Source organism: Panthera uncia (assembly GCF_023721935.1).
Source record: "Panthera uncia isolate 11264 chromosome B3 unlocalized genomic scaffold, Puncia_PCG_1.0 HiC_scaffold_1, whole genome shotgun sequence".
In the NCBI taxonomy this organism is placed as follows: domain Eukaryota; kingdom Metazoa; phylum Chordata; class Mammalia; order Carnivora; family Felidae; genus Panthera; species Panthera uncia.
The window spans coordinates 85,582,622-85,605,545 of NW_026057582.1; the positions used below are offsets into that span (position 1 = coordinate 85,582,622).

The window sequence follows — 22,924 nt, forward strand, 5'->3', positions numbered from 1 at the left end:
CTCTCGACTTGGGGTCAAGAGCTGAGGACTGAATAGCATCAGATACCCTGGATAAGGGAACACCAAAGAGTCAAAGAGTTGAGAAGCCCTAAGAGATCCAGAGCCTATTGAGGTTGTAATGAGCACTCACCTGTGCATTTAGAATTTCCATGAAGTTAATGCTGGATTTTTCCCTTGCGGTGAAACCCTTTATAGTCGTAGGTATGTCAGGAGAGGCCAGGTTGTTAATGTAAATATATGGGGAAGGGGATATTCCAGCCCTCCCAGTGTGCTGGGCTTTCTCAGTGTAAATGTCAAGGAGGTAAAGAAAGACCATAACCCCTTTATATCAACTCCTCCTTGACACTCACCCCAAATCATCAGAGTGGAAAATTAAGAGGGTGAATCTAAAGATCTGGTGAGAAGGCAAGTACCCACTGCTGCTTCACAGAAATAGAAACTCTGTCCCCGACAACACTACTCATTTAAGACATTTTAGGATGGTGGGCTGACTGCCATAGGGCCCTCCTGGGATGCCTGATCTCTTTTAATGTTTTAAAATGTTTATTTATTTTTGAGTGAGAGAGAGGCAGACTACAAGCAGGGGAGGGGCAGAGAGAGAGGGAGACACAGAATCAGAAGCGGGCTCCAGGCTCTGAGCTGTCCGCACAGAGCCTGACAAGGGGCTCTAACCCACGAACTGTGAGATCAGGACCTGAGCCAAAGTCGGTCACTTAACCAACTGAACCACCCAGGCACCCCCCTGATCTCTTTATTTTATAGTTCCTTCCCACTCAACTATAGCAGCTTTTGACTGGTTCAAATTAATTCAGTCACACGATTGATTTATAGTCATACTCATACTTGAATTCACAAGGACATCATCACCACCATCAACATTTTTATTATTTCATATTTATTGAGCACTCATAATGTTCTGGCCACCCCACTGCAATGACTGCATTATTCCTCCTACCCATGCCCATTCCCATCCCCATATCTTTGGGAAAAGCTTCATAATCACACCTGACCCTAAAGACATAACGATAAAAGGAAAAACCTCTTGGGGACCCTGGAGTGTTTGGTCTTTGGCCAGTCTGTCCCTGGCACTACTACAGAAATATATATAATCTTTCCTCATGTCTGTACAATATTGATCTCTGCTGATTGCTTAAAATAGAACCTGATTTTCTCTGCTACAGCATCTCTTAAGCCAAGTAGCCCCACAACAAAAGGAGACCCAGCTTCACAGATTGGCCAAGAACCCCCAGAGCATTTTAAGTAGTTACTCTTAAAATTTTCACAGCAATCTAATACCTATTTTTCCCTAGAGCTATTGCCCAGAGGAACACTACTGGGGCAGAGGGGGAACTTGCGACGTTATATAAAACACCCATAAACCCAATCTAAAGATTAATGACCACAATGGATGTTTGGGAAAGGGACTCTCTTTCCGCCCCCCGCCCAGACATTTCAGACAGCCATCCTAGGCCCACCTGAGGAGTGCTAGCAAAGACAAGAATCTTCCTGAATGCACATATGGTCTAAGGGTACCTTGAGAAGTTGTGAATATTTCCCCAGAAAGCGGAGACCCGGGAGTCCCCTTTTGCACTTGATGTCCCCGGATGGTGTCTTCAGCAGTTAAGTGGCATTTCCTTTAACAATCTGGAATTTCTTGGGATGCTCAGAGGACGTTGGGTAATGATGCTTCAGCCCACCCCTTTATGGAAATCCTATTCAAGTCTAATGGCCATATGAGGAGTCAATGGTTGCTTTGAACATGAAATTGGCTCCCCTCCAAGCCCAGCTCGGGCACAGTTCTTGGCTTCATGCCAAGAGGACTGCTTCCTCAGACACCTCTGGTGAGATCCAAGGTCTTACACTGGTAGGTGAGTTAGCCAACAGAAAAAGTTGCTAGCTCAAATAGCTGGTATAGTGTGACACCACTAATGAGAACACGATTAATCACATGTTGCTGGTGGAAGGGGTGAGTGCTGGTTACAGGCTAGAGACTGGCTCTGAGGGTTTGGATCACTAGATTGACACTGGGCTTGGGGAATATCCTCTCCAGGCAGCTGGTCAGTCACCTCAGGGAACACCCAGGACTGCTGATTAACCTCAGGGACCTCCTGTACCTGCAGATCATCCTCCCCAGGAAACTCTTGGGATGGTTTATCTACCTCAGGAATGTCCTGAGACAACAGATTGATTGCAGAAGCCTCTTGGATTAGCCTGCCAACCTCTACAAAGAACTGGCATGACTCGCTGAGCTCCTCAGGGATCTCTTGGGCTGGCTTGCCAACTTCTACACCGATTTCCTGGACCAGGCCACCAACCCCTACAGGGAACCCATGGGCCAGCCTGCCAACCTCCACAGAGACCTCCTGGCATGGCCGGCTGACCTCCTCAGGGTTCTCCTGGCAAAGATGGCAAGCTTCCTCAGAGATTTTCTGGCACAGTTGACTTGCCTTCTGGCATGGCTGGTGGATTTGAGGGACCTCCTGGCATATCTGGTTAACATTATCATGATCCTTCTGGCATGGCTGGCTGATGACAGGGACCTCCTGGCATGGCTGGCTAAACTCTTCAGGGATGTCTTGGCATGGCTGGCTGATGTCAGGGACCTCCTGGCATGGCTGACTGATCTCCTCAGAAACTTTCTGGCATGGCTGGCTGGTTTCCACAGGTGGTTCCTGTGAAGACTGGCTTGGTTCAATAGGCTCTTGCATCCCTTCAACGGGGAACTCTTGTTCTCCATTCCCAGGGAGCATCCCAAGGCCTTGATGTTCTTCAATCATGTGTGAACTTACAGAAGGTTGATCACTGAAGCCAAAATGGCAGTTACCATCCACTGCAGTAGGGGAGGAAGGACCAGCACTGGACACAGTACTGGAAGGACCACTGCTGTCTGTAAAGCAAAGTCAGAAAACCAAGTCAGGCAAGCTGGAAGAGTAGGTTAAATTCTATGTATGTAGTCCAAATACCAGAATATACGGCCTATGTTAGTCATGTGTTGAGAAAAGAGGGTCTGATTCTTCCTAAGTTATGCAGAGGCTCCTAAATTAGCCCAGCTCAGGAATTGTTGGTCTGGCATAATGTATACTACAGGAGTATACAGGAGCACAAAGGTATATCTAAGACTTCAGAAGAGAGTGCTAAGGCCTACTTCACCCAGTTCTTTCACAAATGTACCCCCACCCTAACTCCAAATTCCCATTGTCCCTCATTCTTACTTTGGAAGCATATCAACACTGTATTCCAGTGGTTCATAATCAGGGGTATGTACCAAAACTATGGAATATTTAAAAAAATAAAAATTTCCAGGTTCCATCTCCAGAAATTCTAATTCTATAGGTTTTGGGTAAACGTGTGGGGTAGAGGGGGAAAAAGGCAATATATTTTATTGAGACACTTCCCATTAAACCTGATGTACATCTTTTGTTAAGAATCATTTTTTTAAGACAATCAGCTTATTTCTGCGGCAAAGGTAATCATTCTTTACAGCCCAAGAGATAAGTAAGCAGGAGAATGTAGCAAAATCTTGTGAATCAGAACAGCAGGAAGGAAAATTACCTGAAGATGGAAGACTGCCATGGAATCTAAATGGCAGAAGTTCTTAATTAACCCTTCTAGGGGTCACTGAACTCTTTGAAACTTTAATGAAAGTCACAGACTATCTTCTTAGAAAAATGTACAGAAAGGTATGCATATGGATATTCATACTATCTTCACAAATAATTCTTGGGGCTCAAAGACTTTACCCTGAAATCCATCCTGGATCCAAGGTTAAGACTTCTAAGTCTTGGAACACATACAGGTTTATGGATGTTATAGACATATACAACAACAACAACAAAAAACTAATTAGCTAGATACTGACAGTAATAAAATAAAGGTTTTAGAGTCTTCAATTACACTGTGGGACAATTCCTACCCCAATCTCTACTTCACTGACCTCTAGTAGCGGACTAATCTACTTTTCCTTTTGTAAATGTACTTATTGATAGTATTGTAATTTCATATATAAAACACTGTGATACCAATAATGATAGATTTTGGAAATAGGAAACCTGAATATCCTGTCATCAAGGAGAACCTGGGAAAGTTGGCAAGCCTGAGACTGCAAAGGCTGAATCAGTCATTGAGTTTAGGGTATGCCAGTTCTCTCTTTTCTGTACAGGACCACAGGAAGCATGCTTCAAGCAGGAAAGAAAGAGGAACATGGTTTGGGCCACCAAAGCCTATTTAGGGCAGACAAACCCTAAAGAAAATATTTACCAATGAGGCTACACATCTCATACTGAGTCCAAAGTCTGATGGTAGATTAAAAACAAGAAAAAAAAAGTTTACCCAAGGATAGAAGTAGCTTTAATATTCAGCTAGTGGTCTGATTCAGGCAAATCAAAGAGGATAGACAGAAACAGAAGCAGGAGAAAAATAAGGTTTCCAGAGGCAGCCAAAGCAATCTTGAGAAAGAACAAAGCTGGAGGTATCACAATTCCAGATTTCAAGATATACTATAAAGCTGTAGTAATCAAAACAGTACTGACACAAAAATAGATTCATAGATCAATGGAACAGAATAAAGACCCATGCTTATATGGTCAATTAATCTGTGACAAAGGAAGCAAGAATATACAATGGGGAAAAACATTCTCTTCAATAAATGGTGTTGAAAAAACTGGAAGGCTACCTGCAAAAGAAGGAAACTGGACCACTTTCTGACATCATACACATAAAACAAACTCAAAATGGATTAAGGACCTGAAGCCACAAAAATCCTAGAAGACAGTACAGGCAGTAATCTCTCTGACATTGGCCAAAGCGACATTTTTCTAGATATGTGTTCTGAGGCAAGGGAAACAAAAACAGAAATAAACTATTGGGACTATACCCAGATGAAAAGCTTTTGCACAACAAAGGAAACCATCAACAAAACAAAAAGGCAACCTACAAAATGGGAGAAGATATTTGCAAATGATAGATCCAGTAAAGGGTTAGTATCTAAAATACATAAAGAACTTCTACAACTTAACACCAAAACCCCCCAGATAATCCAATTTAAAAATGGGCAGAAGATCTGAATAGACATTTTTCCAAAGAAGACATACAGATGGCCAACAGTCACACACAAAGATGCTCAACATCACTAATCATCAGGGAAATGCAGATCAAAATCACAATGAGATATCACCTAACACCTGTCAGAATGGCTAGAATAAAAAAAAAAACAAGGAATAACATATAATGCTGTATGTTAACTAACTGGAATTAAAATTAAAACTTTAAAAAAAAAACAAGAAATAACAAGTGCTGGGAGGATACGGAAGAAAAGGAATCCCTGTACACTACTGATGAGAATGTAAATTGGTAGGGTCACTGCAGAAAACAGTATGGAGGCTCCTCAAAAAATTAAAAATAGAAATGCCATATAACCCAATAATTCCACCACTGAGTATTTACCCAAAGAAAATGAAAATGCTAACTGGAAAGGACATATGCATCCCTATGTTTATTGCAGCATTATTTACAATAGCCAAGATATGGAAACAGCCCAAGTGTCCATCAATAGATGAATGGATAAAGAAGATGTATATATACGCAACAGAATACTACTCAACCATTAAAAGTATGCAATCTTACCATTTGTGACAATATGGATGAACCTAGAGGGTATTATGCTAAGTGAAATAAGTCAGACAGAAAGACAAATATCACTGATTTCACATATGTGTGGAATCTAAGAAAAAAAAATAAACAAATAAAAAACAGAATCAGACCTAAAATACAGAAAACAAACTGATGGTTGCCAGAGGGGAGGGAGCTGGGGGGATGGGCAAAATGGGTGAAGGGGAGTAGAGAATATAGGCTTCCAGTTATAGAATGAATAAGTCACAGGAATAAAAAGTACAGCAAAGGGAATATAGTCAGTGGCACTGTAACAGGGTTGTATGGTGACAGATGGTAGCTATACTGGTGATCATAGCATAACGTATAGATTTGTTGAACCACTGTTTTATAACATTGCATTATCCACTGTACTCAAAATAATAATAATATTATTAAAAAAAAGATTTCCAGGGGCACAAAACCCATAAATACTCCAGGAGAGAGGTAAAAGGAGCAACGGCAAGGTGAATATAAGAGAATCTGAAATTCAGGGGAAGAACCCTTGGTGTCAGGAAGGGATGTTTCTTCTACATACAGAGTGCCAATTCAGCATTTAACCCAATGCTGAAATATGAATCTTTGTTTCAGTCCTATCCAAATAAAATAATAAAAGCCATGCTTGATTTTCATTATTTCCTGGAGGCAGGCTGAATAAGGAAAGGATTTTTCCATCACTGGTGTCTGGGGCCCTTATACTCCCTCTGATTGTCACCAGTATCTCCCCTTCCCTGCAATTACCCTAAGAACTCCTTGTGACTCCACTGCTCACACTGTTACCAAGGAAAATTAGTGATAGGCTAGATATTATAAAGAAGAGATGGGAAAAAGCAGCACCTCAACTTGAACTAACAGCTGAGAACAGACAACTTCCAAGAAAGGATATGCAGAAAGTAATACAAGATACTAGTTTCTTTCTGCCAACTTTTCTATATATCCAGGTTTCCTCCCAAGTCATCTATAGTTGAGAAAGCTGTAGAGACAAAATGGGAATCTGAGGAGAATGAAGTCCTTTCTTCCCCAAAGGACCTTCTGGGACACTATCTTTTAGGAGTCTCTCTAATGAAATAGAGGGGCATGGAGAACTGAGATAATGAGATAAAGAGATCCTCCCTTCACCTTGGAAACAACAGATGACACTGCTTCCCCTACTGGTTATTCCTGGTCTTTCAACCTTCAGCTACATTTCTCTCATGACACAGATGTCTCATTCATCAATCCCTCCATCCCTCTTGGCCTTTGTCCAGGCAGTTCCAAAAGGATTACTTACACCAAGGGGGCTTCTCAGAGCGCTGCCGGAGTTGTAGGGTAGGTGAATGCAGAGTACGGGGTGGGGAAAATGGGCTATCTGAGGCCTGGTTGCTGTGCATAGAGTCAAAGAGGGCTGGATAGAGTGGGGAGAGAGAAGGAAGGAAAAAATGAGTTTGAGAAAGAATCCAAGAACCACAGGTTCTCAACATAAGCCAAAACAAACTTACGCTTTCTCAGGCTGAAAAGTAGTGTTTCCTAGGGACGCTTCACACAAACCATTTTTAATATTTTAAACTTTATATTATGAATATTTTCATTTTCTGTTCCACCGTATCTCCCCATTTTTAAAAAAAGTTGTTGAAAGACTAGTACAATCCATACTGATACATTCATCTTCTATATTTACCACATCAATGTGTTAACATTTTGCCATACTTGTTTCACCCATTTCTTCACGCTGAAGTTCTTTTTTAAAAATGAGAGACATTATGAAACATTTCAACTCTAAATTCATCAATATTCATCTCTAAAATATAAGGAATTTTTCCTACATAGCCACACACCATTAACAAAGCTAATAAAATTTAATAGTAATACCCTAATATCATCTAATACCCAATTCATATTCAAATCTCCCTCAATTATTCCAAAAATGTCTTCTTTAGTAATATCCAAACATGAACCATGCATTACATTTTATTATGTCTCCAAAGTCTCTTTTGATCTGGAATATTATCCTCCCCCGCCCCCCTGCCACACACACCATTTATTTCCCTCACAGTGATTTTTTTAAAAAAACAGGTCAGTTGTCTCACAGAAATATTGCTTCCCACATTCTGGATTTGTCTGATTGCTCCCTCATAGAATTGTTTAACTTGTTTCACTATTGCTTGTATTTCCTATAAACTGGAAGTTAGATATAAAAGGCTTGATTAGATTATTCAGTTTAAATAACTTTGGTAAGAATATTTTAAGAGGTGATCCGATGTACTTTATATCACATCATATTAGAGGCACATAATATCTCACTGTCCCACTAAGTAAAGCTAAGTTTACTAACTGGGTTTAAGTGGTAGCCACAAGATCTCACCATTGAAAAGTTTTCTTGTTCTGATTAGAGGTAATCCTTGGGCACCATGCAACTCAATCAACATTTCACTTAATTGTGTTAGTATCCATTAATGATCCTTAATTATTTAAATGGTGATTTTCTAGTTCTATCAATCCTCCAACATTTATTAGCTGGCATATTTTCTGTAAAGAAGAGCTTTCCCTGGGGCTATTTGATTACACTGAACTGCAGTTCTTACTGAAAAGGTAAAATAAGAGTTTATTTACTTCCAATTAGTTTTCAGAGAAAAGAGGTAGTGAAAGTATTCTCCAATTGTGGCAGATGCGAATTATTTTATTTTTGCCTGCTTTTTAGTAGAATTACTTATTATTTATTATGAGCTTGTAGATTTTTATATATTCAGTGTACTTTAAATTATTTTTAAATGCTAAAATGTGGGGTGTCTGGGTGGCTCAGTCGGTTAAGCACCCAACTTTGGCTCGGGTCATGATCTCTAGGTTCATGGGTTCAAGCCCCGCATCAGGCTCTGTGCTGACAGCTCAGGGCCTGGAGCCTACTTTGGATTCTGTGTCTCCCTCTCTCTCTGCCTGCCCTCTTTGTCTCTCTCTCTCTCTCAAAAATAAATAAACATTAAAAATTTTTTTAAATGCTAAAATGTTCTGATTCTGGTCAGTGGGAGCCTCTTCAGGGCTTGATCACTTCCTTGCTTTTGTTATAACATGACTCAGGACCACCTTGTAATTTCCTTGTTCTAGACCATGCATTCTCAACAAAATTGGTTCTGGTGAGGGTGAAAAAAAATCTTAGCTATTCTGCTGGTTTGTGGTCCATCACATGGTCACAGACCATAAACACACATGTATTGTATATTTGTGGTATTAAAATTCCATATGGTGGGGGCTACAAGGGGAAAAACTAAAAGACTCTGGGGATGGAGTGTGAACATTGGATTTCTTTTCACTTATTTAGGTCTTCTTTAATTTATTCAGCAATGTTTTGTAGTCTACCGTGCAGAAGTCTTTAAACTTCTTGGTTAAATTTGCTCCCAGGTATTTTATTCTTTCAGATGTTATTATAAATGGTATTGTTTTCTTAATTTCCTTTTTGGATTGTTCATTGCTGTTTACAGAAACACAATAAATTTTTGTGAGTTTATCTTGTACCCTGCAACTGGGCTGAATTTGTTCATTAGTTTTGGAAGGGTTTTTTTGCGGATTCTTTGCTTTTTTTCTATATAGGGCCATATCCTCTGCAAATAGGTTTAATTTCTCCCTTTCCAATTTCAATTCCTTTTTTTTTTTTCTTGCCTAATTACTCTGCCTAAAATTTTCAGGACAATGTTGAGCAGTGGTGAATGTGGGCATCTTAGTCTTATTCTTGAATGTAGGGGAAAAACTTTTAGTCTTTTGCCATTGAGTATGATGTGTGTTATTGGTTGTTCATAAAGACCCTTTATCATGTTGAGGAAGTTTCCTTCCATTCCTAGTTTGCTGAGTGTTTTTTTCGTGAAAGGGTATTGGATTTTATCAAATGCTTTTCTATGTCAACGGAGATGATTGTGAGTTTTTCCCTTTGTTCTTTTATTTTTTATTTTTTAAAAGATTTAATTTTTTAACTTGTAAAAATAATGATAGAACAATTTTTTAAGTTTATTTATTTATTTTGAGAGAAAGCATGCACACACATGGGGAAGGGGCAGAGAGAGAGAGAGAGAGAGAGAGAGAGAGAGAATCCCAAGCAGGCTCTGCTCAGTGTGGAGCCTGACTTGGGCTCAATCACATGACCGTGAGATCATGACCTGAGCAAATATCAAGAGTTTGATGCTTAACTGACTGAGCCACCCAGGTGCCTCTTTTAATTTTTAAATATTTTTATTTTTATTTTAGAGAGAGAGACAGTGCATGCAAGCAGGGGAGAGGGGCAAGTTGGGGGGTGGGCAGAGACAGAATGAGAAAGAGAGAGAGAGAGAGAGACTCTATGCTCAGCACAGAGCCCAAAGCAGGGCTCAATCCCATGACCCTGGGATCATGACATGAGCTGAAATCAAGAGAGGAACACTCAACCAACTAAGCCACCCAGGTGCCCCTCTTTTTGTTCTTTTAATGTAGTGTATTACATTACACTGACTGATTTTCTTATGTTGAATCATACTTGCATTTTTTTTTCACTCTTGCATTCTTGAGGTAAATCTCACTTAGCCAACTTGCTGTTGGATTTGGTTTGCTAGTATTTGGTTGAGAATTTTTGCTTCTCTATTTATAAGGGATATTGGTCTGTAGTTTAATTTTCTTATGGTGTCTTTATCTGGCTTTGGTATCAAGGTAATGACGGCTTCATAGAAAGTATTTTCTCCTATTCTATTTTTTGGAAGAGTGTGAAAAGTATTAGAGTTAATTCTTATTAACTATTTGGTAGATTTCACCACTGTGCTATCTTGTCTTGGACTTTTCTTTCTTGAAAAGTTTTTCTACTGATTCAGTCTTTTTCTCTCTTACAGGTTATGTTCAGATTTTCCATTTCTTCTTGGGTCAGTTTTTATAGTTTCTGTGTTTCTAGGAATTTGTTCATTTCATCTAGGTTATCTAATTCATTGGCATATAATTATTCATAGTGCTCTCTTATAATCCTTTTTATTTCTGTAAAGTCAGCAGCCATGTCCCCAGTTTTATTCCTGATTTTGGTTATTTCCATCGACACTTGATTTTTCTTAGTCTAGTTAAAAGTTTGTCAATTATGTTAATTTTTTTCAAAGAACCAACTTTTGGTTTTGTTGATTCTTTCTGTTTTCTATTCCTTCCTTCTTTTGTCTTTGTTCTAATCTTCACTATTTCTTTTCTTCTACTAGCCTTGGGTTTAGTTCCTTAAAGTATAAAGTTAGGTTTTTGGTTTACCATCTTTCTTGTGTTCAAATGTAGGTGTTTACAGGTATAAATTTCACTCCTAGTACTGATTTTGCTGCATTCCATAATTTCTGGAATGCTGCATTTTCACTTTCATTCATCTCAAAGTATATTCTAACTTCCCTTGTGATTTCTTCTTTGACGCATAGGTTAAGAATATGTTTAATTTCAGGGTGCCTGCGTGGCTCAGTCATGATCTTGAGGTTTGTGAGTTTGGGCCCCCATCAGGCTCTGTACTGACAGCTCAGAGCCTGGAGCCTGCTTCAATTCTGTGTTTCCCTCTCTCTGATCCTCCCCCCACCCTTTCTCTCTCTCTGTAAAAAATAAACATTAAAAAAACCAAATATTTAATTTCTCCATATTTGTGAATTTTCCAGTTTTCTTTCTTTTAATGATTTCTAGCACCATTCCAGTGTGGTTAGAGAGGATATTTGGTATGATTTCAATTTTTTAAAATTTATTTTTTTTGTGTCCTAGCATATGGTCTATCCTGTAGAATATTCCATGCGCACTTAAGAAGAATCTCTATTTGTTGGTGATGGAATGTTCTATATATCTGTTAAGTTTAGCTGGTTTATAGCATTATTGAAGCTGTTTCCCTACTGATCTTCTGTCTGGTTGTTTTATCTACTATTAAAGGTGAGATATTACACTATTATCATAGAACTATCTCTCCCTTCAATTCTGTCAATGTTTGTTTCATATATTTGGGGACTCTGTTGTTTGGTGAGTATATGTTTATAATTTTTGTTGTGTTCTTGATGAACTGACCTTTTTATCAACATAGAGTGACCTTCTCTGTCTCTTATAACAATTTTTTATTGAGAGACCATTTTGTCTGACATTGGTATAGCTACCCTGGCTCTCATTTCGTTATTATTTGCATGGGATATCTTTTTCTATCCTTTCACTTTCAACCTATTTGCATCTTTGGATCTAAAGTGAATTTTGTGTAGATAGCATATAGTTGAATGACTTTCTAAAAAACCCATTTTGTTAATCTCTGCCTTTTAATTGGAGAGTTTTATTCATTTACATTTAAAGTAATTACTGATAAGGAAGAGCTTAATTCTGCCATTTCACTATTTGTTTCTATACAGCTTATACTTTATTTTTTTCCTCCTTTGCTCCATTACTATAATCTTTGGGTTTAATTGATTTTATGTAGTGTACCATTTTGATTCCCTTCTCATTTCCTTTTCTGTATATTTTCTAGATATTTTCTTAGTGATCACCGAGGAGCTTACAATTAACATTCTAAATTTATAACAATCTTGTTTGAATTGATGACAGTTTAGCTTCAATAACATACAAAAACTCTGCTCCTATAAAGCTCAGCCCTCACCTTATGTTGTTACTGTCACAAATTATATCTTTATTTATTATATGCCCATTAATACAGACTTGTGATGATTGTTTTATTCATTTATGTTAAGTTATATATGACACAAAAAGAGAAGTTACAAATCAAAAATACAGTAATGCTGACTTTTATATTTACCAATGTAGTTACCTTTGTTTTGGTATGGTATCAAGTCACTATCTAGTGTCCTTTTATGTCAGCGTCAAAGGCTACTTTTAGCATTTCTCAGAAGGTCTTAATTTCTCTTTCATTTCTGAACAGTTTTGCTACATAAATAATTATTGGTTGACATTTTTTTTTTCTTTTAGCACTTTAAATATGTCATTCTATTGCTTTCTGGCCTCTGTGATTTCTGATGAGAAATTGGTTGTTAATCTTACTAAAGATTCCTTGTATGTGACAAGTTGCTTTTTTCTTACTACTTTCAAGATGTTCTGTGTCTTTTGACAATTTGATTATAATGTATCTCAGTGGATTTTTTTTTATGTTTATTTTTGAGAGAGAGAGACAGAGGTGAATGGGAGAGGGGCAGAGAGAGAAAGAGGCACAGAATCCAAAGCAGGCTCCAGACTCTGAGCCGTCAGCACAGAGCCCGATGCAGGGCTCAAACCCACGAACCATGAGATAATGACTTGAACCAAAGTCGAGCGCTTAATTGACTCAGGTCAATTGACCCAGCCGCCCCTAAGTGGGGATATCTTTGAATTTATCCTTCCTGGTGTCTGAATTATTTGGATGTATAGATTTGTGTCTTTATCACATTTGAGAAGTCTTCAGAGCCATTATTCAAATATTTTTTCTGCCTCTCTTTCTTTCTGGGACTCCCACTATGAATATGTTGGTATCCTTGATGGTATCCGACAAATATCTTTGGCTCTGTTAATTTTTTTCATTCTTTTTTCTTTCTCCTTCTCAAAATGGACACTTTCAAATGACTTATCTTTATTTTGCTGACTCTTTCTTCTGCATGCTCATATCTTCTAAGAAACCCTCTAGTGAGTTTTGCGTTTGTTACACTTTTCAGTCCCAGAATTTCTGCTTGTTCCTTTTTATATTTTCTATCTCTTTAATGACATTCTGTATTTGCTGAGACATTCTCCTGATGTCCTTTAGTTCTTTGTCCATGGTTTCCCTTAGCTCATTAACCATATTTAAGATAGCTGATTTAAAATATTTGTCCTAGTGAGTGCTTCCTCAGGGACTGTTTCCATTAATTTCTTCTGTGAATGGATCATATTGTCTCGTATCTTTGCATAGTGTATAATGTTTTGTTGAAAACTAGACATTTTGAATGATGCATTAACTCTGAGTATCAGATTATTCCCCCTCCTTAAGGTTTGTTTTCATTGTTTGCTGTAGGCTGTGGCTGTTTAGTGATTTTTCTAAACTCTTTTTGTGAAGTCTGTCTTCTTTATCATGTGTAGTCTCTGAAGTCTCTGTTCCTTTAGCTTGTTTCACAACTAGTGTTCTGACAAGGATTTCCTTGAATTCCAAGAACCAAAAGAAGGGGAGGGGAAGATGGGGGGAAAGGAGAAGGGAGGGAAGGGGAGTTCTCTCAGCCTTTACAGATTGGTTCTGTGTTGAGGTATTCCTTCAACAGTTAGCAAAACTGTTTACAACTCCCCCTTGGTCTTCACTTCTTGCTTGTGCCAAGTACAGAGTTCAACCAGAGGTAAAATCTTAGGGTCATCTTGTGTGTTTTCTGCACATGCGTCCCTCCCTAGGCATGCAAATGGCTTCTAAATTCCCCAGAATATGTGGGTGCCTTTGAATGCTTTAATTTTCCAAAAAAATTCTCTCCCTAAGTCTTTACCCCAGGCTTTCAGTACACTTATTGTTTGCCTCAATTATAATTTTTGCCCCAGGAAGCAGCATGTTATTCATATGCCTTACACTGTTTTCAAGGAACACTCTCTGCTACTTTACTGCCCTGATTCAGGTCCAAGTTAAGTGAAACAAAGGTAAGTACGCTGTGACAGTCTTTAGGTTAGACAAGTTAGAATAGATAAATTAGAATAGACAAACACAATTCTTTGAGAATAAAGTCTGTTCTCTCTTTGGAACCAGGGACCAGAGCCCCACACTGAGAACATGGCCTGCCGTCTTTAAGACTGATGCCAAAGTTGGGGAGAGGGTGGGATAAGAGACAGTAAAATGATGGGAAGCTTTCTCCCATTCTTAGGTTGCCTCTTTCTCAATTGACCATTTTCCTGGTTGATGCAAACTTTTGATTATTTTCCAGAGTTCTGACAAAGCTGATTCTGATAGTTTTTGCTTGATTTTTTGGTGCTTCTATGAAAAGACAAGCCCTTGGAACAACCTATTAATTAATTTTTACATTTAGATTTCTCAAATGTAAAATAAACATTTCTGAAATGTAGAAATAGACATTTCTAAAATGTCTATCTTTCCCCCAGTATTTTGAAATACTAACTTCATCTGTTTGTATATTTTCTATTCTGTTGATTGGTCTCTCTGTCCATTCACGTACAATACAACAGTGTTTTCATAATAGAAGTTTTATAGAATGTTGTGAGATCTGATAGGGCTAGTAACTTTTCACTACTCTTCTTTTTGAGGTTTTCTTTGGCTACTCTTGCTTATTTTTCAACGACAACTTCAGAATCAATTTGTCTGACTTTAGAAAAACAGCCGCATTTTTATTGGAATTATGTTAAATTTATAAATTAACTTGGGAAGTTATGATGTTGAATTGGCCTATGCAATTAAACAATTTTTCAAGTCTACTTTTGTGTCTTTTTAGAGTGCCTATATTTTTAATTTATTATTCATGTTCTAGGAAGCACAGGGGCAGAGACAGAGACAGACGTACAAGATAAGAGTATTCTCCATACCTGCAGATGCCTGTGCTTGGGCATCAGTGTGGCGCTGGCAGACGCTACTCAGGAATTCACTCACTTGACGCAGGGAAAGGGCATTATGCAGTGTTTCCAGAGGGTATATGGTAGGCACCATGGAACACCCTTCAAATCCTGTTAGAAAAGAGATGGGCAAAGTCAATGTTATTCCTGCCAGATATACCCCAATTGTCCAAGGAAGCATGGAGAGTCCCTGAGAGCCATCAGGAGAGTCCGTGGCTTTTGGAGATGGGGTATCCAAGATTCTCAAGAGTGGGAACTCTTTAGAGCCCATAAAGGAGTCTGTTTCTCACTTCCAGATTTCCTAAAAAGTCTACCTGCTAAGACCTCCAAGTGAATCGAATCATCTCTGATCCTACCTATGGAGAGCCTGCAATGACCCATGGAAAAATCAACAGAATTCCAATAGGGTAAGTACCTACATTGCTCCTGCTCTTTCTAGGGGAATAAAACAAAAGTCCAGAGGTAATGGTGAAATTGTAGGTCTAAATGAGGTAGGGAGGTCATGGAGCTGGGAAGAAACAGCAGGTTTCAGGGATCATGTAAAGAGAACTGGATTAAAGAGGAGGGCATGGAATCTGAGGAGGGGTTCATGCAGATTTAGGATATGGGTAGAAAGACTAGCTGAAAGCTAGTCTGGAAGCAAGCTGGAGTGCATGCAATACACATGAAGCTCAGCCCAGGAAAACCACATGCATGAACAGGCTGGGGGATGGAAGTTCTTTCTTGGTCATTTCCATCACATCAAAGCTTCTCCCTTCTGCTCTCACTGGAAAACCCCAGAAGACTTGCTAGAATTTCTCTAGTCCATCAGGAAAATGAGGCAAACCCCTAGGAAAAAGAATAAATACTGATTCTCTGTGCTGAACCCAACAATTCCAAGGTAAGTTCCCCAGTCTGGGTTGGGTGAAGTGTAAACCTAAATTTGGAACCTTAATCCCAGGGCCTCTTGATGAAAGAAAAAAAAAAGTCCCCATTAGAGGATTAAGAACACACATCCCAAGTACTTTTTTCAGCCCCCAATCTTTCCTATGTCTCTTTACAATTCCTTAAAGAAACTAAGAGTAGGCACAACAACAATACCTATGTAAGACATAGCCTCTTGTTCCCTAATGACTAAAATCTATAACTCAAAAAGATTACACCTGACCATCTTCTAAGCTCTGGCCCTTGTGTGCTTCAAAGATTCGATTAAGACATTTGTGCCTCAATTTTCCCCTGTACTCTAGTGGCAGGAGCATAGAAGTATATAGTCTTTAGCTCCTCAGAGGGGCTAGAAAAATATTTAGATTTGAAGATGGTGGTAGCTGAGGGTTATAGACACAAGAGCAGATTCCAGGGCAAGAGACTATTCCTATACTGAATAGAGTTGGGAATGGGTAACATTAGGAGGCAGTGAGAAAGGAGAACAGGAAGGGGATGAGCAGCCAATGCTACAGCTACCAGGCAGTCTGGCCCCAATTCCATCCAAGCAACTAAATGCAAGTCACATAACCTTAGGGTAAACAGGAGAAAGGAATAGGTGGACTCTCCTGCCAGAAGTGCAATAAGCAAAGCAGTCATCCCAGCCAGGGTAACGGCAGCAGCCAGCTTGGTGGCAGGGGGTACCGTAGAGGCACTCGGGGTCATCCTGGCCTGAGCGCAGCCAGTTCCGGAAGAGGCGCAGGTGGTAGGAGCACTGGTGCAGGTGATGCGCCAGCGTGGCATCCAAGGAGACTGGCCGGCCCCCTGGACAGTCAGAGGAAAAACTGCGCAGCAACCGGACCACAGGGTGCTGGTCATCCAGCAGCTCTGGAGGGGATGGGGGGGACCACGGCAGGAAGCACAAAGATAAAGAAAGAGAAGAGGGAGAGACAATGAGGGGGGCACTGAATGGCACAAGCATTACTAGGAAGTGGGACCACTCAACTCCAAGGTGAGCTAAGAGAGAAGGAGAGATGGTCAGAACCACTGGGTATCTCTTGCAGGGAAGAAGAGTCGGCATCACATGGAATCTAAAAGAAGGGGCTAGTGAAACCTCATCATACAGCAAGGCCCTCCCCTCTCTCACTGAGGATAAATTAAGTCAGTGCTTACAGAGAGCAGTCACATCATTCTAGATGGGGGTAAGCTGGCAGTTTTGTGGCTGGAAGTCTTGATTAGAGCTCCAGTGTCCCTGGTCATCCCTGAACAGATGATCCCTGAACATCCCTACTTAGGGCCTGCTTCACAGACAAATGTATTTATAAAGTTGGTATAGAGATGCAAAGATTCAAAGTCACTTAGAGAAGAGTATCAAAAATGGTAGAGGGAATCAAGATAGAGTTTGAAGCTAAAAAGGCTCAGGCCAGGCCTCTGGACCAGACTCTAAAATAGCCACAAACAGGGAAGGTATTAGATAGGTGGCTAAGGAGATTGGCAGAACACCAGGTATAGAGGTCCTTTTAAACAGAGTATGTAAAAAACGGAATCCGTAAGTGAAAATGATGATATTGACTAATCAGCCTTTACTCTTACCCAAATATGCAGATATTTAAAAAATAATTGCATAAATCTCAGGATTCAGGAGACACTGTATCTATTACATAAGCCAAAAAAAAGTTAGGTAATTTTATATTTTCTTCCCACTGCTGTCTAACTTTGGTCAGCTGGTGAGTGGAAAAGCTTCAATCCTGAACCACTTACAATTTTAGCTGCGTGGCAAACTTTGTGGATATATGCAATTCAAATGCAAAAGGTTGAAGGCAGTGAAAGGCATGTGGAAAGGGGCATAGGAGGAGCAATAAGGAAAGGATCCTAGGAGAAAGGTATGCTGTCTTAAGACCTGATGGTATAGACAAGTTATGTTAGGGTAGCTAAAGAACTCCCAGACCAGAAGTGGTTCCACAGAGTGATCTTATGAGACTATGGTTTCCAGAGACATTATTATGGATGTCAGGAGAGGTTTCAGCTCTATCCAGGCACTAAGTGTATCCTACAAGAAATGGGCTTGGTAAATCCAATGGGTACACTCTAACATTCTGGATAAGGGTAAACTAGTCTCTTTCCCACTATATTAGTTTACTTTAGTGAGTTCAGCATGCAGTTTAGTAATGGGCCATACTTGTATACTCAACATAGTCACAGGATGTGACAGAAGCTTATCAGGAACAGAGTCAGGGATAGGCTGACAGATGTTCTCCTGCTAAAGTGAGATACTGCCTTGCCTCCTTGCCAAAGCTAGGTCAGGTTTTCCAGCTGCTATTTCAAAGACAGACCTCATGGCAAGGAAATGGTGATGATGGGACAGTAGGTTGGCATATTGTTGTGACTAATCTGCATAAACAATTGTAGACAGAGCATCCACTCTGTAATTGCTGGGTCAGTGACGCAAGATTTGACCATGGGGTAGAGCCCTCATGTTGTCCAGAGGGACAACTTAAATCTAGATAATCTTCAGCAAGAGATGTAATAGCTCCAAATTTCTCCAACAGGTAGATCCCAGATTCTGGTATCTGAGGCACTTTAGCCTCCAAACTCAAGTACAAGAAGAGGGCCAGAAGGTCTCTGAGGAAGTGTGCAGGGTGTCAAAGGAGATCCTGAATTTTCTCTCCTGCACCATATCTGAATTGTCCAGGTCTTTCTTCTGCTCTTCCTTCAGGAGAATTAATTCTTCTCTTCTTCAACTGGTGAGGCTGCTAACGAAGGCTTCAGGGAACTAGAGATATATAGGTTTGAGGATCTGTTTTATGAATTTGGATCTTTTCTCATAAAGCCTAAGAACTAGGCTAAATCAGTGATTTAGCTCTGATTTCAGGGGCCCAATTTCCTGGTACTATATTCTATACTCTAAGTAACACATCTCATAAGTCCAAGTCCCAAGTTGTGGGGTTGGGTTGGTGCGTGAGGCTCTACTCTGGAGATGATTGTGACACATGAAGGCCAGAAGAATTTGGAGCTAAATGTGAAGGCACAGCGATGCCACTCTAAAAGGGGAGCTCCTGTCACAGGCACAAATGGGAGCCAGGGTGGGGGTGGGGTTATAAACCGAGCAAGTATAGGCTAGTCAACCTAGGGAGATTTCAGCAGTGCCTAGTGGAGAAGTATGGCCTGACTGGGCTAAAATCTAGCAGCTGCCACTGGCTATGGAGGTTTTTCCAGCCAGGAAGCCAGGCTAATTTTGCCTCCTTTGCAGAGTCTTAGTTCTCAGACAGAAGAAAATCATATATAAAGAAACCGGATTTACCTTGAAAACAAGGTACAAGGCAGAGAGAAACGAGGAATATGAAGGATAAAACAGGGAGTAAGTCCTGGGTTTCCCTGCCATGCCCTACAAAGAGACCACAGCTCTTCAATTTTTGGTTTACACAGATCTCTAAACTCTCCCACCTTAGTATGACCAGACCAGTTCTTCAATATTCTTGAAGTATTATTCCTTCCTAAGTCCCCCAGAATTCCCAGGTGACATCTCAACCTTCACTTCAAGCTTATCTGAGATAGCAGTGTCTTAGGCTAGGGCTAAAGGGAAACTGTGTAGTAACTCGTGTTATATAACCCAAGGTACAATCCCTTTTCCTTTACCTACTACCTCCTACTCCTTTCTTTCTCTCTTTATCCCAAATTGGTCTGGGCTCCTGTTTTCTAGGTCAACGCCCTAGGTTAGTAGTAACATAAAGCAAATGTCAGGAGCACAAGAGCCACATAAAGTACACACAATGATAGGAGATAGGAATATGGTGATGGAAAACTGTAAACTCAAGACCTTATGGGTATGCTTGGGAGCTGGGAACTGCAGCAACATTGCTCCAAAAGAGAAACAAATTAGTCATTCACTCCAACAAAAAGTTGGAGAAAAAAACAGGAAGACCAAACTTATAAGCTGAGGAGTAGGGGGAAAAAAAAGACATGGGGATAATACAGGAAATACTATTCTCTTCCTAAGAAGGAGAACCATTGTCATGTTTGTACAAAGCCCAGCAGTCATGTGATGGGAAAGGGAGAGGTTTAATTAATGTTTTGGTGATGATGCTGAAAAAAGTGACAGAACAATGATGATGGTGACCATGGATGTAAATCCCTGAGTTGCCACACGGATAGAGCAGCCAGGCTGCAGCCAAGAGTAAAGTTTGTCACAACAAGGAGTATGTCCCAAGAGGGACACTGGTGAGTGGTTCAGAGACACCAGGTTGCCAACACAGTGGAAGACAGAGGCAGAGTCAGTGTCAGAACTCAGAGGTTAAGTGTCTGGAGGTGACATGATGAGGGGGAATGACATTGAGTCAGAAGCAAACGTACCGTTAGTCGGATGCTTTGCAAACGACACAGAAAATCGTTTTACGGCCGGGACAAACAAGAGCTCTGGGGAGAAAAGACATCATGGGGATTATACCCACCCCTGCCCCCACCCTCTGCTCTGGAATTTGCCCACAATATACTCTGTTCTTTACAGTTAGTATATGATCTGTTCCCACCCCACCCCCTAGATTCCTGACTACTACCTTTTGATCTTCTCCTTTGGTATAATCTCCTTGTAGGAATCTGTGTGTCATTTCTACCACAGTACGACCCCACAAACAACCCTAATTTCACCACAACATTCTCTTTCTGGTCATTTGGAAATAAAATCTGTGTAAAAACTTTCCTCCCTTCCCCCAATCTCTTTCCATATCATCTTTCCTGCCTTGACTGAGCAACTTCCCCATCCCTGATTTCCTAGATTTTAATTAAGATTCCACTGCATTCTTCCTGACCACGGATCATCCTCCTTGGTCCTTGCTCCTATAGGCCAGAATCCAGGAAAGAATATAAAGGTGGAATAAATTGATGTAGCAGGGCTGTATGTGGGAGATTATGAAGGGATAAGCATAAATAAGTAGTATTTGTATGGTGAGAGGGAATGCAAATGGAGGGGTGCATGGGGTCTTGGTTCCTTCTCCCCTCTATAATTGATGAAGAAAACTTGCTATAAGGCCAGAGTCAGTGCCACTTTAAGTATGAATAGTTCTTGAGCTGTGTCCGCGCTGGGGGACAAGTGAAAAAAAGAGTTGCCCCCCAAACCCACCCACATACCATCTCGGTGCTTGAGACTGGCAGGTGGTAGCTTTTTGCCATGGCTGCGGGCGTAGTCCTGAAGATTCGGAGCGCTGGAGGAGCCACCCAGCACTGTGGTGCTGAACAGCCCTGTGCACTGTGAGCCTGCAAGGCCGGGAGTGCATTAGTAGCCACACAAAGCTGCAATTACCACACAGAAGTACACATAACTTCACATGACAACATCAAGACACATACATATAGCTACTCAGAGCCACCACCATGTGGCCACTTCTCATAACCACAAACAGATTTCACTATTGTCCATAGTCGCACCGGACAAGCAAGGTAGGGATTCTGCTAAAGATCTATATACTAGATACAAGAGACCACTACAAATACAATGTTAGTCATATTAGGGGACTCAAAGCTACTGAAAGGCATAGACTGTTTTCCAGGTGACTCTTAGGAATGCTAAAAGAATAGGTAGATCTCTCTAGATCTCCCTAGATTTAATTCAGTGCTCCTTACCCTGGATATAGAGTTTGAAGAATTGAGAAATATAATACTTTATAGACTTACAAGGAAAGAACTTTGATTGAAACTAGAGACTAGGTTTTGAGCACTCAGCCCAAATTTCAAGTTCATGTAAGTTTCAATCCCTCCTAAGTTTTTCATCCAACATTCCCCTCCTTCTATCTCTCTTCAGGCCTTTTTTATGTTTCCCAAGAAAAGAAGTACGAGACTCACTGAATTTTTAAAGCTGGAAGGGACTTAAAGATTATCCAGTACAATCTCTTCATGTTAGAGGTGAAGAAACTGAGAGTCAAAAGGGATCTCATTTACTCAAGGTCATATAGTTTGTTAGGAGCTAAGCTAGACTAGAGTCCAGGTCTCCTGATTCTGAAGATCAGTTGTGTTCATTTAGAAAAGACATAATTATTTTTTTCATCAAGAAGAAACAGAGCATTGTTTCTGAAGTGAAGATGGACACAAATTAAAGGCATGTGAAGAGTCCGGTGACTGCATGCAGAACATGCCTACTGTGTGCTGAGGACCCTATTAAGAATGAGGACCTGATAAACACGAAACAATGAAAAAGCCATGTTTTTCTGCTCTCAAACATTTATTGTCTCATAAACCCTATCTCAAAGCCAGATGCCTACACACATAAGTTCAAAGAAAGCAAAGGGAACTCTACTGCCAGAGGAGTAAATAAAACTTAAAAAATCTCTGAAGCAAATAAACCAGTCAATGTTCCAGATATTATTGAGAGTAGGGTTGAGACTCCAAAGTCCCCTCTCCTACTGTAGCTCACAAGGACAGAGTGGGAGGAAAGAGACAAGATTGACACCTAAGTTTCAGGAGTTGCATCTCTCCTTCCAAATCCATCTTAGCCAAGGCCTTGGCTTTGGCTTTGGAACTTAATATAGCAGAGATGGATAGAATGGAAAGGAGGTCAGCTTCCTTTGAGCCCACAAAGAAGGTGTCATGGTTTCAGGGGTCCCAGCATTTCAAAGCTACCATAAAAATCAAGAAGCTTAGACGGCTAATAATCTCTGTCCTGGAATTCAAGATTGCTGCTCTATGCAGCACCTTCTCCTACTTTTCATGTGTAAACAGGCTCTAGAATGGGGCTCAAATAAAGCTTGTTAAATATGTCTACTTTTCTTCACAGAAGCTGAAACTAGCAGACTTTATCCCAGACCACCCGAGCTTTGTTCTATATTTACTTCATCCCCTAATAATTTTCTGGTGCCATCCTGCCAATCTTGCCCTGTCCAGTCCTTGGATCATCTCAGAGGGTAGTGTCTAGGTTACCACC

General features: G+C 40.3%; 1 protein-coding gene across 17 annotated transcripts in view; it reads right to left on the reverse strand.

Moving 5' to 3' along the window:
- Nucleotides 1-874: 874 nt before the first annotated feature.
- The window catches only part of PPIP5K1 (diphosphoinositol pentakisphosphate kinase 1), a 42,819-nt gene continuing 20,769 nt past the window's right edge, over nucleotides 875-22,924 (reverse strand). For 7 of the 17 annotated variants that reach the window (XM_049613504.1, XM_049613498.1, XM_049613503.1 and 4 more), the window contains 5 exons: nucleotides 21,139-21,264; nucleotides 20,365-20,427; nucleotides 15,088-15,225; nucleotides 6,917-7,030; nucleotides 875-2,887 (listed from right to left, as the gene is read on the reverse strand). In XM_049613504.1, the coding sequence (XP_049469461.1) occupies nucleotides 1,941-2,887; nucleotides 6,917-7,030; nucleotides 15,088-15,225; nucleotides 20,365-20,427; nucleotides 21,139-21,264 (1,388 nt within the window). In that variant the 3' untranslated portion in view covers nucleotides 875-1,940. Of the gene's footprint in view, nucleotides 2,888-6,916; nucleotides 7,031-15,087; nucleotides 15,226-16,719; nucleotides 16,903-20,364; nucleotides 20,428-21,138; nucleotides 21,265-22,924 lie in introns of all 17 variants that reach the window. The other 10 variants (XM_049613507.1, XM_049613501.1, XM_049613506.1 and 7 more) reach the window with 5 other exon arrangements.